General features: G+C 41.3%; 1 protein-coding gene across 6 annotated transcripts in view; it reads left to right on the plus strand.

Moving 5' to 3' along the window:
• Positions 1-19,792, plus strand: part of PLD1 (phospholipase D1) — a 267,970-nt gene that overhangs the window by 192,624 nt on the left and 55,554 nt on the right. For all 6 annotated transcript variants that reach the window (XM_065943633.1, XM_065943637.1, XM_065943636.1 and 3 more), the window contains 2 exons: positions 9,965-10,118; positions 19,506-19,623. In XM_065943633.1, the coding sequence (XP_065799705.1) occupies positions 9,965-10,118; positions 19,506-19,623 (272 nt within the window). The remainder of the gene's footprint in view (positions 1-9,964; positions 10,119-19,505; positions 19,624-19,792) is intronic.

The raw sequence follows: 19,792 nt of genomic DNA on the forward strand, positions 1-19,792 counted from the left end.
ATCTATGAAGTAACAGAGGCACAGAACAATTAAATGGCCATTGTGCAAATTACAGTGTCCAGAGACAGCAGTCTAACCCAGCAGGGCTGTAATCAGCCTGCGCTCATTAATTCTTTATTATTCCCTTTTTAAAAATTTGGAACACAAGTACTAGATTTCAGGGACTGGAAGGGAGACGTTTGGGGAGGGAAGTGTGCCATAAATGAGTACCTGGTAGCCTGCTGGTACTTTGTATGTGCTCCCACCACATCCACCTCACCACTACCTCAGATCCAAGGTTTTTGCAAGAGTCAGGATCGGAAGGATGTTAAAATATCACTACATCTATGCTTGGAGCTTCCCTGGTAGCTCAGTGGTAAAGAACTGGCCTGCCAATGCAGGAGATGTGGGTTTGATCCCTGGATTGGGAAGATCCCTTGGAGAAGGAAATGGCAACCCACTCCAATATTCTTGCCTGGGAACTCCCATGGACAGAGGAGCCTGCCAGGCTACAGTCCATGGGGTCACCAAAGAGTTAGATGCAACTGAGCAACTATCCAACAGCAACAACAATGGCTATGCTTACCATTTTTCCCCCGGAGTCAGTGTTTTGGGTGTTACTAATCAGGGTACAGAGTAGACCAGCTTGTGTAGTAATAATAATACAATGTTGCTCTAGACTAAGGTCTGCTGTCTTTTCCTACAGCCCTCACCCCATGGACAGACTCAGGGGAATTACTGATTGTAATTCTATGCAGATTAGATCAGCCTGCAGAGAAGGTTGGGTTTGTTGCTCCATTCTTTTGTATACTTGGAAAGCTTCATTTTCCCATCGTGGGGTTGGTTTGCCTTCTAATATAATGTTACATGAACATTGAAAGGTCAAAATGAGAAAATGAATGTTAATAACCAGTCAGATAAATGAATTGACAAGGGTGAGGGGATGTTACTTAAGAGATATGGTGTGTCCCACTGTTGGGCATTCCACTCACCTGTTTCTCAGCTATAAGATATCTATTCTTTAAGAAACTAAGTGTCATGGAGTGTTCTGAAAAAAATTTGACAGTAAATATACCTTTTCCATTTCTATCCTCCACTGAGAAAAGAAAGAAAAATCTCATACCTAGGGGTAATGAGACTGTCTTCTCTGGAACATGATTTGAAAAGAAAGAAAAGCAGTTCTGAAGCCAGAAAATATGTAGATCACAGTGTGGTGATACACACACACACACACACACACACACACACACTTTCTTTTAATACCTACTGGGCATTTAAGAGAAATATCTTGTATCTTCAATATCTTGTCCAATAGGGATCGGAGCTCTTTAAGGATTCATTTCTCATCCATCTCCCCTAATAAACAAGTTTCCTCTTATTTCCCCAAGCTATTCTTGTCTTTGCCTCTTTAGAAGCTAATCTGAGAATATTTTTATATTAAAATTGACAGTGACGATAAGGAAAGGGAAAATATTGATGCTTGCTGAAACGGAAAAACAAACAAACAAAGCCAGATAAAAGTCAGTTGATCTCTTCAGGGAGATTTCAGAATTCTTGAAGTAAAAATTGACAGATGTAAATATTTTCCTTTTAAAAGTCTTTTCGACTTTCAACCTGCTTTACTTTTACATCAAGTATAAATGCAAAGTAGTTTTTAGTATCTGAGCTAAATAAATCTGTAGAGTTTTTGACTTACTTTCTAGAAAGGTCTTTAAACTCTCAAAAGCTACAGTTTATTTGGACTAGCAATAATTGATCCTTTTTGCATACAGTTATTATCTACTTTCTTGAAACTGAAGATGTGACCTTGGGAGTATGAAGAGGTCTCACTTGCTAGTGTTTAGGGGCTGGATTTCTTTCTCTTATTCCTCAAGGGCAGAACAGATTTCCCCCTGGAAAATCCATGGAAAAATCCATGTATACTTTTGTTCTTTTCACCTCTTTGGGAACTCTGGAAGAAACAGGCTTGTTGTTGCTGCTCTGAGACATTTGGCCTGTTTAACTTCATAACACAGAGAACAATGTTTAAAATTCTCAAAGAGGAACTTGAGAAATTAGGTTGAGGATATTTTACAGGTGTTAAGTCATTAAGAGCTTAAAAGAAGTTAAAGTAACCTGTGATTAAATTTTCTAACATGGCAGACTTACGCCAGAGTCACTGAATAATCTATCATAAGAAAAATGACTAAATGGTTTATCCTAGTTTTTTCTTCACAAGGAAATACTTGGTTTCTCACACTGAGATCTCTTTCATGTATAGCTTTAATTATGTCTTACCCCCGGTGGCCCTGTTGGTTCTAAAATCTGTGACCAAGTCCAGTTTTCTAATTCATCTTTTTGGCATGTAACCAAACAGTTACTTTCTTTCCCAAATAAAACAAGGACTTCCCTGGTGGCTCAGAGGGTAAAGCGTCTGCCTTCAATGCAGGAGACCTAGGTTCAATCCCTGGGTGGGGAAGATCCCCTGGAGAAGGAAATAGCAACCCACTTTAGTATTCTTGCCTGGAAAACCCCATGGATGGAGAAGCCTGGTGGGCTACAGTCCATGGAGTCACAGAGAGTTGGACACGACTGAGTGGCTTCACTTTCACTATCCTTAAGTAGAATTTGTCTATCCTGTTAACTAAATGAAATGATTTTTTTTTCTTTCTTTCTTTTGGTTTCACTAATTCACTGCATGGGCTTCCCAGGTAGCACTAGTGGTAAAGAACGTGCCTGACAATGCAGGAGACATAAGAGATGTTGGTTTGATCCCTGGGTTGGAAGATCCCCTGGAGGAGGGCATGGCAATCCACTCCAGTATTCTTACCTGGAGAATCCCACGGACAGAGAAGCTTGGCAGGCTACTATGCGCTAGGTCACAAAGAGTTGGACACGACCAAAGTGACTTAGCATGCCCACATGCAGTCCACTGGACTGCACAATAGGGAGACACAAAACGTGATCACACAGTGCCACTGCCCCACCCATCTCACGGACTCCAGGGGAGGCAGGTCTTCTTTCACCAAACACCAGAACCATCGGGATGGGTGCTGATGAACTGGTGCTGGGAGGCAGTCAGCAAGGGTGATATGTGGGAGACTGCATGGAGGGAATGGATCTCAGTGCTTAAAGGCAGGCTCGAGATAAGTGTCCATAGTGGAAAGGCTACCCCGGTAAAGAGCGGGTCCCATGGGTCTCCACCCTGACTGCCTTAGGATTGCCTAGTGACTTTTTGTGTGTGTGTGGACTATTCTTTTTTAATTAATGTATTATATGTAGTAAATGGCACAAAACTTCAATGTACAGCTTAATGAATATTCACACATGTTTCCATTTATGTAACCACCACCCAGAACAAGATACAGAATATTTCCATCACTCTGATAGGAGTTTTCCTATCTCCACTCAGTTACTCAGATGTTTTCACTGTCACCACGGAACAATTTTGAACACAGATGGGTTTGAGTTCAGATAAATGGAACCGTCATTTAGGAGAAAGTTTATTTATGTCTGCAGTTTACTTTCAAATAGATCCTTTCCCCGTCCCCCCCCAAAAAAGTTGGGTTAATTGATAAAAGGATGGAGTGATATTAGGAGAAAATATTAATAATGCCTGGTTTCTGCTTCCAGAAATTGTGATTAATTGGTCTGGTTTAGGGCCCAGGGATCAAGGTTTTTTTGCTTTCTGTTTTTGTTTTGGCACCGTTATCTTTTGAAAGCTTCCTAGATGATGCTCCTGTGCAGCCAGGCTGAGAACTCTTGAACTGGAGACACAGGGATCACAAGCGGTTAGAAAGTGCTGAGGAGCCCGCTAAGGACTTCCCTAGTGGTCCAGTGGCTAAGGCCCTGCACTTCCAATGCAGGGGGTATGGGTTTGATCCCTAGTCGGAGAACTAGGATCCCACATGCTGCATGGTGCAGCCAAAAATAAATAAGTGAATTAATTAAAACACACAGGCCTAAATAGGGTAGAGTTGGTGTATTCATTGTCTAATACTGCTGTAGCAAATGACCACAAACTTAGTGACTTGAAACAGCACAAAATTATTATCTAAAAGTTATGTAGGTTAGAAGTCCAACATGGATCTCACTGGGTTAAAATCAGGGTGTCAGGAAGGCTGTGTTCCTTCTAGAAGCCTCCCAGATGAAGCAAGTGTAAAGAACCTGCCTGCCAACGCAAGAGATGTAAGAGATGTGGGTTCGATCCCTGGGTCACAACCCACTCTAGTATTCTTGCCTGGAGAATCTCATGGACAGAGGAGCCTGGTAGGCTACAGTCCATGGCGTCACAAAGAGTAGGACAAAACTGAAGCAATTTAGCACAAAGGAGAATCCATTTCCTTGCCTCTTCCAGCTTTGAGTGGCTGCCCGCATTCCTTGGTTCATGGTCCCTTTCTTCTGTCTTTGAAGGCAGCAGTGTTACATCTCTTTTTAAAGTCCTCCAAGTATCAACCCATTCTTCTGTAACCACATCTCTCTCTGAATTCCCTTTACTTTTAAAGACTCTTGTGGTTATACTGAACACCTAGATAATCTAGGATAATGTCCTTATTTTTATGATCAGTTGATTAGCACCATCTATTAATTCCATCTGCAGCCTTAATTCCCCTTTACCATGTAATATAACATACAAACTTTGGGCATTAGGACATAGTCATCTCTAGGGGTCATTCGGAGAAGGCAATGGCGACCCACTCCAGTACTCTTGTCTGAAGAATCCCATGGATGGAGGAGCCTGGTAGGCTGCAGTCCATGGGGTCGCACAGAGTCGGACACGACTGAAGCGACTTAGCAGCAGCTGCAGCAGCAGCAGGGGTCATTATTCTGTCTATCACAGGAGGATTAACAATTTTTTAAACAAGACATTTAAAAAAAAGCAAAATCACAAAGGAAATGATAGATAGATAAATCTAACTGCATTAAAACTGAGAACTTTATTCATCAAAATATGCTATATAAGTAAAATAAAAAGATAAACCACAAACTGAAAAAAGAGTATTTGCAACACACTTAATACTCTTTGGGCTCCTCTGTCCATGGGCAAGAATACTGGAGTGGGTTGCCTTGCCCTCCTCCAGGGAATCTTCCCAACCCAGGGATCGAACCCAGGTCTCCTGCATTGCAGGCAGATTCTTTACCTTCTGAGCCACCAGGGAAGCCCATTCAAAACATATAAAGAACTAAATCAACAAGGAAAGACAATATCCAAAGAAAAATGGGCAGAGGAACTGTATAGGAGCTCCCCCAAAAAGGACATACCTGAGTCCCATAATATATGAACGATGTTCATCCTCATTAATATAGTAATGAGGAAAAGAACAGGCTTTCAAAATACCAACTGGCAAAAATAAAAAACTGGACAGTCCGAGCGCTGGCAATACTAAGAAACACCAGGGATGCCACTCTTGTGTACAGAGCCCCTCGAAACTCCCCCATGTGTACATCAGGAAACATATGCACAACTATGTAGGACATGATTGTGTATTATAGCAAAACTCTGGAAACAACCCAAACATCCATCAGCAGTAGAATAAATAAATAGGTTTGTGGGTGCTCAGTTAAGAAAATAATGCATTACAATATGTATAAGATAAATCCCAAAGATATGATGTTGAATGAAAGAAGCCAGTCTCCAAAGATTATCTACTATATGATTCTATTTACACAAATTAAAAATAAGCCCAAAGTAAACTTGTTCATTCAGAAAGGAAAACATCATCTGAGCATGATGAACACAAAATTCTACATAAAATTTCTCTCCTGGGAAAGGAAGGACTTCCATGGAAAGATAGCTGAGGACTTCTGGAATGTGGTAATGTTTTGTTTTTCTGCTTGGGTAATAAATTTGATGCTTTTCTAAAGTCATTACATAAGTTGTACGTACAAGTTTTCATGTACTCTTTTCTATTTTGCTATATCTCACAGTGTTTTTAAAGTTCCTAATAACAGGCTTAGAAAAGGTCATTTTCCAAAAATTAAGTGGTTTTAAATGATCAGGACAATGTCCTAATAAACCAAGGGATTGCAGTCACCATAAAAATACAAAGTACACTTGTTGAAAACAATTCAAAGTCTAAGGACTCATATAGAGTAAAAGGTCAAAATTCCCCTTATTGTCTCCTTCCCTTTGCCAGAAAGCACTCGCCACCCTTAACCCTGCAGTGTGTATCTTCCTAGAATCCTTGCCCACGCTTCTTCCTCATATTTTCTATAGAAATGGGTTAATACTATAACCTGCTGTTCTGAATTTGATTTTCAGAATATGGGAATGTTGGGAGATAATATTTACATCCATCAGCATCTCATTTTTAGTATCTCATTTATTTAATCCATCTGAAGTTTTCTCTTCCCCGTCTTCACATGCCTAGTAAGCAGTAGCCAACTCACTTATCCTGGCTTCCCTGACGGCTCAGTGGGTGAAGAATCTGCCTACAGTGCAGGAAACTCAGGAGACACAGGTTCAGTCCCCCAGTCTGGAAGATCCCCTGGAGGGGGAATTCCTGTATTCTTGCCTAGGAAATTCCATGGTCAGAGGAGCCTGGTGGGCTCCAGCCCAAAGGGTCGCAAAGAGTCAGACATGACTGAGCATGAGCACAAGACAAGCACAACTCACTTATCCAGTGTGGTTGAGAGTGAGTGCCCTGGGAAACTCCTGGTGGACCCTGCAAGGACGGAAAACAAACCCTCCAAGAGTTCAGAATGCCAGGAATGCATTCCTCTGCTGGCGAGTGCGTTTGGGGCCCACAGTGCTGGGAAGGAGTTTGGGGGACTGGTGTGAAAGAGTGTGTGTGTGTGTGTGTGTGTGTGTGTACCAGTGTGAAAGTGTGTGCATGTGTGTGGACTGGTGTGTGTGTGTGTGTGTGTGTGAAAGTGTGTGTGTGTGTGTGTACCAGTGTGAAAGAGTGTGTGTGTGTGTGTGTGTGTGTGTGTGTGTACCAGTGTGAAAGTGTGTGCATGTGTGTGGACTGGTGTGTGTGTGTGTGTGAAAGTGTGTGTGTGTGTGTGTGTACCAGTGTGAAAGTGTGTGCATGTGTGTGGACTGGTGTGTGTGTGTGTGAAAGTGTGTGTGTGTGTGTGTACCAGTGTGAAAGAGTGTGTGTGTGTGTGTGTGTGTGTGTGTACCAGTGTGAAAGTGTGTGCATGTGTGTGGACTGGTGTGTGTGTGTGTGTGTGAAAGTGTGTGTGTGTGTGTGTGTGTGTGTGTGTGTGTGTACCAGTGTGAAAGTGTGTGCATGTGTGTGGACTGGTGTGTGTGTGTGTGTGTGAAAGAGTGTGTGTGTGTGTGTGTGTGTGTGTGTGTACCAGTGTGAAAGTGTGTGCATGTGTGTGGACTGGTGTGTGTGTGTGTGAAAGAGTGTGTGTGTGTGTGTGTGTGTGTGTGTGTGTACCAGTGTGAAAGTGTGTGCATGTGTGTGGACTGGTGTGTGTGTGTGTGAAAGTGTGTGTGTGTGTACCAGTGTGAAAGAGTGTGTGTGTGTGTGTGTGTGTGTGTGTGTGTGTGTGTGTGTGTACTGGTGTGAGTATGTGTGTGTGTGTGTGTACCGGTGTGAGTGTGTGTGTGTCTGTGTGTGTGTGTGTACCGGTGTGAGTGAGTGTGTGTGTGTGTGTGTGTGTGTGTGTGTGTGTGTGTGTGTGTGTGTGTGTAGCAGGCTTTCCAGAGGGCTCATGTGCTCAGGCTGCCGGACAGTGAGGAGCAATGATGGCTTCCCAATTCAGCAGCCCCGGCCCGACAGCGGCCTCTGCTGGGGACATGTGGTAGTGACGTCCCAGCACTGCTCAGTCTGGTGCCTGCCTCTTTGAGACCCCATGGACTGTATAGCCCGCCAGGCTCTTCTTCCATGGAATTTTCCAGACAAAGATAGTGGAGTGGGTTGCCATCTCCTACTCCAGGGGATCTTCCCAACCCAGGGATCGAACCTGTGTCTCCTGCTTGGCAGGCGGATACTTTACCACTGAGCCATCTGGCAAGCCCCAAGTCGGCACTGGGGGGCCCTTACTGCTCACCCCTGACGGTTCACACGCCTGGGTAAGGGGCAGTTCACGCAGAGAGGAGGCTTTCTTGCTACAAACCTACGTGCTAGCAAATCTCCCCCTCCTGAGGCAGGTTCTCCGGTGCAGATACTATCGAGGTAGCAAGTATCTGATAATAATGCCAATAATAATTAGAATTTGTGGAGCAGTTTATAGATCAGTAACTGCTTGCACGTGGTCTTATTTAATTCTCACAACAACCCGACAAGGTCTGCATTATGATCTTGACTTATGAAAGATTAAATTAAAGCTGAAAAAAGATTAAATGACTTTGCCCAAATTAATGCTGGGCCAAATGTCAAGCCCAAAGACAAATTTTATAGTGTGATTTGTCTGCAATAGAGGAGGCAAATTTTATAGTGTGATTAAAATGTAAGTGTAAAAAATAAAAAAATAAATAAAATGTAAGTGTATGTGTAAAAGATAATTTTTCACTAACAAAACAACGTTTTTCAAAGGTGGGGCTCACCTTACAGCACCCTAGTAGGGCTCCCAAATTTCTGTGAGGTGTTCCATCCTTTTTCTATCACCCAGAGTCCCTGTGGGGCACCACTTATATCCACAGTTATCATAGATTTGTGTGTTAATTATGTGATAATATTGTGGCAAGGGCTTCCCAGGTGGCACTAGTGGTAAAGAACCCTTCTGCCAGTTCAGGAGACATTAAAGACATGGGTTCAATCCCTGGATCGAGAAGATCCCTGAAGGAGGGCACAGCCACCCACTCCAGTATTCTTCCCTAGAGAATTCCGTGGACAGAGGAGCCTGGCGAGCCACAGTCCATGGGGTCACAAAGTCACAACTGAAGTGGCCTAGCATGCATGCACACATGCCATATTGTGGCAAATGGCAGTGAAATCTCTTAGGAGGAGCCAGCTTCCTCTCATGTCCAGCATCCAGCCATTTGGGCTTGGGGCAGGGCTGCTAACACCTGCCGCCCGGATGGCCCCCATCACAGAGGGTAGCCCCGAGTTCCTGTTCAACCTGACCCTTCTGTTCTGAGTAAAAGTGTGGATCCACAATTGTTAATGCAGAAAAAGTAACAATACATGACAGAGGAACGCAGAAGATACACGGTGAACTAATATTCAAATGCATGTGAAAGTTGACATTCTCATCTCATTTGGATTTAAAAATAGAGTGGAGAGAAGTCAATACCGAAGCCATTGCTGTGCCTCTCAAGTGAGGCAAGAGAATGGAAACTCAGAGTCACTAATAGTCAAATACAGACTATCAAATACAGAGTGTGGATTATATTGCTGTGAAGGGCTTCTTCGGTTTTGACATTTATAATTATATGACCATGGGTTAAAGTCTGCAGAATTTATTAAGTATAAAAGCTAACTGAACTGAACTGGTAAGCATTCTTGTTTCTTTGTGTGCTTAATGATTATATCAGTTAGAATCCCTTGAGCCACAGGATAGAAAATTCAGTTAGAGGTCTGTGAAACAATTGGGAAGATAAGGTAAGAAGGTAAGAAGTTCTAGAGTTGGCTAGTTCAGTGACTTAAAGACCCAGAGTCTTTCTTCTTTCTGCTCTGCTGTCTTTAACTTATCTGTTTGTCCTCTTGGTTACAAAATAGCTGCTGCAGCTCCTAGAATCATGTTTTCATACAACGCTTCAAGCCCGAGTATCCAAAGACTGGAAGAGACATCCTGTTCTTGTGTCTGTTAATAAGAAGTAGAAAACTTCCTCAGAAGCCCCTGGCAGATTTGCCTTCATGTTACAATGGTTAGAATCATGAAAAGTGCCCATTTCTAAGCAGTCACTGGCAGAAATGTCATGACCTTGGCTGACTTAGACTGATTGAGATTCACCCCTGGGTTAGGGAGGTCACTGCTTCCCTAGAGCACCGCACCTCTTGATAACCAAACAAAATGAGGGTTTATTTAGCAAGGAAGAATCAAGTCTGGAGGACAAGTGAGTCTACCTCGACAAGAAAATTGTTCAGTTGACTCTTTCTCCTTATAGGCTCTGCCAACATAAATGACCGAAGCATGCTGGGAAAACGAGACAGTGAAATGGCAGTCATCGTGCAGGACACGGAGACGGTCCCTTCGGTAATGAATGGAAAAGAGTACCAAGCTGGTCGGTTTGCCCAAGGACTTCGGCTTCAGTGCTTTCGGTGGGTCTCTGAAGCTGGGTGTCCCTCTGCGGTAGGCACTGTGACCCAGCCCAGCCTCTTAACTCTCAGCACGCCTGCCATCTCCAGGTTCTTCTTTTTTCAAAACAGAGTCCCCAGAACACAGGTTGTGGTGCAAAATGTCTTTGTGTGGGGCACAAACATTTCCTATTTTAATAGCTTTTACTATTTTTATGTGTAAAAAAAACTAGCATTTTAAATCTACTAATAGATTTAGGACCAAGTCAAGCCACCTAGTGTCTGCTTAAGTTGTTTATAGTGAGTCCACTTTTAGAAATTGGAATGGTTCCAGTGATACGAGGGTATGATTTTTAAAATCACTAAAGGAGAATGCTAGAGATTACTGGTGTTAAATTTAAATCTGGAAACTTCAGTTCTAAGATTTGAGATGACTCCAGACCTGGAAGATTCCTGGTCTTCTACAGGAAGATGTGAGTTTTAAACAAATCTGTGGTCCAGTGGAGAGAGCACTGGGCTGAAAACCAAGGATTGTGTGGCCCTAAATGGGTCCTTCATTCAATTAAGCGTGACTCAGAACTTTGCTGGGCATGGCTCTAACTGGCCCCATCCCAACCCCTGTATTCCAGTGTCAATGGACAGAATGATCCTTCGAGAACCTAACTCAGATCCTGTCACTTCTCTGTTCCCTCCACAATGGCTTCTTCTTTTTTTTTCTCCCCGAATGTCTTCTTATCTCCTGTCCCTCTTCTCCAGTCACTGCAGACACGCTGAGCTCCCACCGTCTATGGAAAACCCCAACCACCCTCCCACCTGTAAGCTTTTTCAGGAAGTCCATGGTTGTATGCGTCTAGAATCTGCCTGCAATGCAGGAGACCCCGGGTTGATCCCTAGGTCAGGAAGATCCCTTGGAGAAGAAAATGACAACCCACTCCAGGATTCTTGCCTGGAGAATCCCATGGACAGAAGAGTCTGGTGGGCTACAGTCCGTGGGGTCACACAGAGTTGGACATGACTGAGTGACTAAAACTTGCAGAGAACTGTATGGGCCAGGGTGGGATTTCAGTGTGGTCTCTACAGCGAGATAGAGGCAAGCACCCCCAAATGAAGGTGGTATTTTAAGCTTTCTGATGGAAGGCACTACACACATACTGTTACATTGCTGCTGTCTTTCCCTTTCCCAAGTCAACAGTCCCTTCTGGAAACTGGCTCCCCGGCAGATGGGCACACACCAGCTCTTACCTCCTGCAGATGCTGGAGGCCCTTCCCTCCTACTCACTCCAGACTCTGGCTTTTGAGAACCACACTTCAGTTCATTCTGCTCCCTCTGTCCCAGGAACTCAGCAAATTCATCCCTCAAAATATATCAGGCCTCTGTGTTTATTCACGTTTGTTACTAATTGTTTTGCCAGTAAGATTTTTTTTTCTGATTATTGATATTTCAATTAGCTTCTAATGTCAATCTGTTTTGTTTAGAGGGGAGAGTTTAAAATTAGTACCCTGTTAATCAACCCATTGATTGCCTACTGCAGGTTATATAGGGAAACAAATATTTCCTCCTGTAAACTAGATATAAATGTCATACCTTTTCAGTTCCATGAGAACTTAAGTATTCTCTTTAAAGGCGTGGGCTTCTGTATAAATTTCTAAATATATAATAACTATAGAGGCAGAGAGTTCTGATTTCAACATATTTTCATTATAGAAAATTTGGCAAACACAGAAAAGCAATAAGAAAATTAAATTTTATCTGTAATCCCACCACCCAGGGCTAATAATTTTAACATAGTATGTATCTCATCCCACTTTTTTCTATACATAAATATCACTGTGTTCTATTTCTTTTTTAAAACATAATTGGGTTCTTGTAGTTCCACAAAGTTCTTTATTATTTAAACAATGTTGCACACACTTTTCCATGTCATTGTGTTCTATAAGATTTAATAACTACATTGTGCTACATTTAACGTCTGCATTGTATCACATCATATGAGTATGCCATAATTTCTTTAAAGAGAACCTTAGTAACACACAGATTTTTCACTGATTTACAAAAGGGAGTGTGGTTGTAGATAGCATCTTGCTCACCTTCTTAATTGTTTCCTTAACTAAATCCTAACCCTGGAATTTCTATCCAAAGGAAGTGTGTAGTTTCCTTTGCCCTCTGACTTCATATTGTATCTCTAACAATGTTTTAGAGGGCTTTTTCCTCCAATCTTTTCTGAATTCTGTTGTTTTATTTTAATCTTTGCCAATTTGTTGGGTTTCAAAATGAATTTCCTTTTTTTTTCAATGTGCAATTTGAGAGTTTTCAAATGTATCCATTACCCATTTGTACTTGTTCTTTTGTAAACTGTCTAGACTATTCATGTCCTTTGTCCGTTTTGTTGGAATGTTTCACTTTCTTTTAATGACTTATAAGTAATTTAAGTATACAAGAGGCTAATTTCTTTCTCCCATTTGTTGCAAATCTGATTTGCCAATTGCTTTTGAATCATGTTTATAGTACTTGGGGGAAACTTCAATTCTTATTAATCAGATCTATCAGTTTTTTCTTTTTTCTCCCCATTTTAATAAATATGCAGAGAGTAGCTTCCCCAACCCAAGACAAAATATTTCCTATTTCCTTATATTTTATCTTCTAGTGTTTGTTTAATGTTGCTTTTTATTTTTTAATATTTATTTATTTTTAAATATTTATTTACTTATTTATTATTTATTTGGCTGCACTGGGTCACAGTTGCACACGGGATCTTCAGTTGTGGCATGTGAACTCTTAGTTATGGCATGTGGGATTTAGTTCCCTCACCAGGGATTGAACCTGGGTCCACTGCATTGGGAGTGTGGAATCTTAGCCACCACAGAAGTCCCCGATATTATATTTTACATTCAGCATCTGCAGATTATTTTAATGTTAGAAAGGAAGTAGGAACTCTTAACTCTTTTTTCTGGAGAAACCAGCTGGTCCAGAACTGCATGACTGCAGTACTGTCTGTCTCTCTAGCCTGCAGTGCCTCTTTATGCTGCACCAAATTGCCACACATCCTAACCTATTCCTACTCTCTACTGCTTCCTACTGAAGGTCTGTTGACTTGCATGCCAGTGTGGTATCATTTTAATTATCATAGCTGTGCACTTTAATACTACTTCCTTCCTACCATGACACTTCCCCAAATTACTATTTTTTTCCAATATAATCTTGGCTACTCTTATTCATTCTTCCACATAAACTTTAGCATTGTTTATTCAAGTTCTCTCATTCGTTTTTTGTTCATGACTACAGAATATTTATCGTTGCTGTTGTTTAGTGTCTAAGTTTATGTCTGACTCTTTTGCGACCCCATGGACTGTAGCTCACCAGGCTCCTCTGTCCATGGGATTTTCTAGGCAAGAATACTGGAGTATAGATTAATATAAAAAGAGCTGATGTCTTTATGATATTGAGCCATCCTATTGAAGAACAAGGTATGTACCTCAGTTTCTTCAAAATTTTTATTCTTCAGTAATGCTATAGGATTTTCATTATTGGAAACAGGAGTACTTCTGCTTTATTGACTGTGCTAAAGCCTTTGACTGTGTGGATCACAACAAACTGTGGAAAATTCTTAAAGAGATGGGAATACCAGACCACCTGACCTGCCTCTTGAGAAAGCTGTATGCAGGTCAAGAAGCAACACTTAGAACTGGACATGGAACAACAGATTGGTTCCAAATCAGGAAAGGAGTACGTCAAGGCTGTATATTGTCACCCTGCTTATTTAACTTATGTACAGAGTACATCATGAGAAACACTGGGCTGGATGAAACACAAACTGGAATCAAGATTGCTGGAAGAAATATCAAAAACCTCTGATATGCAGATGACACCACCCTTATGGCAGAAAAAAAGAAGAACTAAAGAGCCTCTTGATGAAAGTGAAAGAGGAGAGTGAAAAAGTTGGCTTACAGCTCAACATTCAGCAAACTAAGATCATGGCATCTGGTCCCATCACTTCATGGCAAATAGATGGGAAAACAGAGGAAACAATGACAGACTTTATTTTTTTGGGCTCCAAAATCACTGCAGATGGTGACTGCAGCCATGAAATTAAAAGATGCTTGCTCCTTGGAAGGAAAGTTATGATCAAACTAGATAGCATATTAAAAGGCAGAGACATTACTTTGCCAACAAAGGTCCATCTAGTCAAAGCTATGGTTTTTCCAGTGGTCATGTATGGATGTGAGAGTTGGACTATAAAGAAAGCTGAGTGTCGAAGAATTGATGCTTTTGAACTGTGGTGTTGGAGAAGACTTTTGAGAGTCCCTTGGACAGCAAGGAGATCCAACCAGTCCATCCTAAAGGAAATCAGTCCTGAGTTTTCATTGGAAGGAAGCTTCCAATGCTTTGGCCACCTGATGCAAAGAGCTGACTCATTTGAAAAGACCCTGATGCTGGGAAAGATTGAAGGCAGGAGAAGGGAACGACAGAGGATGAGATTGTTGGATGGCATCACCGACTCAGTGGACATGAGTTTGAGTAAACTCTGGGAGTTGCTGATGGACAGGGAGGACCAACTCAATGGACATGAGTTTGAGTAAACTCTGGGAGTTGCTGATGGACAGGGAGGACCAACTCAATGGACATGAGTTTGAGTAAACTCTGGGAGTTGGTGATGGACAGGGAGGCCTGGCGTGCTGCAGTCAATGGGGTCACAAAGAGTCGGACACGACTGAGCGACTGAACTGAACTGAAAGATTTTTGTTGTCCTTTTGGCTTTTTGCTGACTCTATACATTTCATAATAAGTTTGTTCCTAGGTGCTTTATTTTTCCTGGCAACTTTTAAACTGTCTTAAAGAGGCGGTTGTTCTTGAACAAGCATTTTCACTTTTCCACAATAGCAGACACAAATAATACATTTAAAAAGGCACCATGAAAACCCTATGCTGATTTTAGCTCTTTTTACTGGGAAATATTCTCAAAGTTAAACGTTGTGACCTAAAGTTGAGCCATTTTCCCCCTTAAAAAAATGCAACTTCAATCCATTTCCCATCTGCTTTATTTTTGAATAGAAATAGACACATTTCAATGTGACATCAGTTCTAAATAGAATGAACCATCACAGTACTGCACTGAATGTCACAACTGCATGCCAAACAGTTCACTAAGTCCTAGAAACTTATCCAGACCTTACAGATGTAGCCATCTCTCAACAGAAACCATTAACCACACAGGTAGAGCTCAGAATCAGTGACAATGGTTGACATGAGCAGTGGAAAGAACAGAAATTTTTCTGCACTTTTCCCACTGTCCCACTGATAACGTAAACAATTAAACATTCAATAATTGCCATTATTCACATCAGCCTACAATCAAATTCATTTTCTCTGAAGTCTTAATCCTCAAATACCCAGGGTACTTCACATTATATTTACTATACTTTTTAATATAAATTTTTAATAATTAAACTGACAGGTAAAATAATTTATTACTGAATATTTTCTGTTATAGGCTTATTTAAGTACTTTTTCTACTCACACGTTCTTAACTGATAACTTGACAGATACATTGCCTCACCTCTTGTTCTCATTTAAAAGTGAAGTCACAGAAGTATTCTTTCTTGCTGTTTTCAGCTAGTTAGACCCAACCCAAATCAAAGACATTATTCTAATTGGCTTATTGTTGTAACTTGCACTGTCCTTCAAATTTGACACAGTTAAATTTTGCTTTGGGTCTTAAGGAGCAGCAGCATCTGTGTGCAAACATCATCCTTTAGGATCTTTTTTGAAAGTCATCCCTTTATAGCCTGCATGCGTGCGTTCGTGCTCAGTTAGGTCCAACCCTTTGCGACCCCAGGGACTGTGGCCCACAAGGCTCCTCTGTCCATGGGATTTTCCAGGCAAGAATACTGAAATGGGTTGCCATTTCCTCTTCCAGACAACCTTCCCAACCCAGAGATGGAACCTGTGTCTTCTGCTTCTCTTGCATTGGCAGGTGGACTGTTTACCACTGCACCACCTGGAAGACGTAATTAGAAGTAGAAGTAGAATTTTGAGGTTATAAACCTCTAAGAATCATAGTGAGCCCAGGTGCCAGATTCATTTGTTTTAGATAATTTTTTTAATTTATTATTTTTTTTTTGGCTGCACCACTTGGCTTGTGGGATCTTAGTTCCCTGCCCTGGGATTGAACCCAGACCCTCGTAGTGAAAAGCACCAAGTTTTAACCACTGGACCACCAGGGAATTCCCTTTTAGAGAATTTTTATATGATAGAAAAAGTGAAGACTAAAACTAGAGTGAGATGCCCTTGTATCCCCATAATCTGACTGAGCTTTTTTTTAGGTGTTTGGTAATATTGGAGTTGACTGGGGGGAACACACATGGTAAATATTTTGTGTGTTGGAACAGTCTCCCCTGAGGTAAATTTTGCATAATGTTTGACCCAGAAATTTTAATTTTTAAATTTCTCTGAGTGAAATAATCATAGAAATTCACGAATAAATTATGTTCATTATAGCTTTGTTTATAATAATGGAAAACTGGAAATGACCCAAAAGGTCATAATAAAAGAGCTAGTTAAATAAATTTTCACGTAACTGGAAATTCTGCAGTCATTAAAAATGATGCTGTAAGTCTACATATTTAAATACTAAGAGGGTAACAGTATTGTGATCTCCACCCTGTTAAATCCAATGGTCGGTTCTCAACGGAATTGAACACTGTGTTGGTCCAGGATACTCACCCTCTGACTTTTCTGCAGCCTCATTGTCTGCTCCTTCTCTCCCCTACTGTTGAGGTCCTTTTCTCTGTCTATACTCAATCACATGACTTTATGAGTATACATATGTGGGCAATTCTCAAAGTTATATCTCCAGCCAAACCTTCTGTCCCAAACTCCAGATTCATTTATCCAACTGCCTACTTAGTATCACCACTTGAGTATTTAATAGATGTCCCAACAAGTTGAAAGCTGAATTCCTGGTCTTCCTTCACTAACTGACTCTACCCACAGAATTCCCCGTCTCAGCTAATGGTAACTGCCTTCATCTAGTTTCTCAAGCCAAAGAGCCCTTTTAGTCATCCTGATGCCTATTCTTGTCACGCTCTATGTCCACTGCATCAGTGAAACCTGACCTCCCCACCTTCCTCCCCACTGCTCAACCCATCATCGTCTCCCCCCGAGATCACTGCAGTGACTCCCAGCTGCTCTCCATGTCTCAACCCACGCCCTGCTCAGTTTATTCTCAACACAGCAGCCGTTTTTTAATATGTAAGTCAGATTCTGTCACTTCTTGCTCGCGTGCCTGCAGTGCGTCCCAATTTCATGCAGTGTAAAAGCCAAAACCCTTCTGAGACCCATTCCTCCACTTCTGTTTCCAGTGTAGCACAAGCCTTTGTATTTATTCCTTGAACCTGCCACGTGTATGGGAAAAGGGCTTTGGACTCAGCTTAGATTCTTGCTCTGCTAATAAAATGTCTCCAACCTTTTGTTTCCCATTTGCAAAATGGGAATCACGCACCATCAACCTCACAGGATTAAAATAGATGTGCTTTTTAACTCTCCGGCTTTTTGTAAGTACAAGAGCTCTTATCATTTTCAAATATGACCTCTGAAATTTGTCTTTCTTTGCCTGAGAATTTCTTATTATTTCTAGTCCTCTGTTTATATTTGATCCACTCAGACAATCTACTGCATGTCTTCTTTTATGCCAGGTACTCTGGGGATATGAGACTGACTAAATCATGTTTTCTCAAAGAGTTTATGCACTGGAACTGGGAGATGGGCCTGTTAAAAGCAAAAAGTGTGCAAATATTGCAGGTGTTCTGACAAAAACAAAGCATATGTGAAGCACAGTGTGGGGGACAAAGAAAGAAAAAGTGACCGGGGAGAAATAGGAAGTGGGAGAAGGAGGAGCCGTCAGAAGTTGTTTAGAGGCAGCCTTGTACTGAATCCTGAAAGATGGTAGGCGGGGAAGGAAAAGACTGGCTCTCCCTACTCATACTCTTAAAGCATACCTGGTATTTACCGCATTTTAATCAATTCCTTCTGAGGGTGATTCTTTATTCGGTGTTGATCTTACCCACCAAATTTAACTCTACCCAGAGAGGCTGTATGTCTTTCGTGTTCATTTCTATACCCTAGAGTTCAGCATAGTTCTTGGCCCAAGGAAGGGAAGGGGGAAGGTTAGAAGGAAAAAGGGGGGTAAGAAGCTTGGGTCTTGGTTAAGAGTACAGATTTAGGAGTTAGGTGGTCCAGGTCGGAGTCCCAGATCTACAGCTTATTAAGCTGTATGACCTTGAAAGAGTTACTTAAACTTTCTGTGCCTTAGTTCCCTTTTCTGTAAAAGGAAAATAATAATAGTTGTCCCCTTTTTATTATTTTTTAATAGTTACTTCCTCATAGGCAGTTGAGGATTTACTGAGATCATTTCTGGAAAGGGCTCAGCATATTGGCTGGCACATTCTTTGAATACCAGTCCTATCTTCCAAGGTCCTCACCTTCCTAGGCCAAATTACAAGGACTCTCTTAGAATGAAAGGAAGGTCTTGTCTAACAGTTAAAAGTTTCAAGCATTTAACAACTTAGGGTTTTTGTTTTGTTTTGCAACTTAGGTTTTTTTTTCATAAAGACACACAGTCTTTTTTTGTATATTTATTTATTTTTAATTGGAATATAATTGCTTTACAATATTATGTTGGTATCTGCCATACATCAACATGAATCAGCCATAGGTATACATATGTCATCTCCCTCTTGGACCTCCCTCCCACCTCCCACCCCTTCCCACACCTCTAAATTGTCACAGAACACTGGTTTGAGTTCCTGAGTAATACAGCAAATTCCCACTGGCTATCTATTTTACATACGGTAATTTGTATATTTCCTCAATTCGTCCCACCCTACCCTCTCAATTCATCCCTCTCTCTTCCTCCCCTACTGTGTCCACAATCTGTTCTCTGTGTCTCCATTGCTGCCCTGCAAATGGGGTCATTAGTACCATCTTTTAGATTCCATATATATGTGTCAACATACAATATTTGTTTTTCTCTTTCTGACTTACTCCAGTCTGTATAATAAGCTCTAGGTTCATCAACCTCATTAGAACTGACTCAAATGCATTCCTTTTTATGGCTGAATAATATTCCATTGTACATATGTACTGTTGCTTCTTTATCCATTCATCTGTTGATGGACATGTAGGTTGCTTCCATGTCCTAGCTATTGTAAGTAGCCCTGCAGTGAGCACTGGGGCACATGCTGTCTTTTTCCCTTATGGATACACGTTTAGTCTTAATGGCTTCCTTTGATTTCCTTTTTAAAAAAATAGGCTTGTATGGTTGAGTGCCTGAGTTACTGTACCATTTGAAACAGTGCCTGCAAACAAAGTGTTTTTGTCTCAGTTACTCATTCAGGAGGACACTTATATTTCAGGGTTGTCCTTGGCTATCTTTCTGGCCCCAGTGAAGACATTCAGGATCCAGTGAGTGACAAATTCTTCAAGGAGGTGTGGGTTTCAACAGCAGCTCGAAATGCTACAATTTATGATAAGGTGAGATTCGCATATCCTCCTCCTTTTTAAATTGAATCACATCACAAAAGTATATCAGTATTTCTGCATATTATTGGTACAGAGTATTCTTAACAAGTGTAAAAACACAACATACCTCCAAATTATAATCAAATACTTCTTTGTGAAGTGAAGTTGTTCAGTCGTGTCT

This window comes from Muntiacus reevesi, chromosome 8 (genome assembly GCF_963930625.1).
Source record: "Muntiacus reevesi chromosome 8, mMunRee1.1, whole genome shotgun sequence".
In the NCBI taxonomy this organism is placed as follows: domain Eukaryota; kingdom Metazoa; phylum Chordata; class Mammalia; order Artiodactyla; family Cervidae; genus Muntiacus; species Muntiacus reevesi.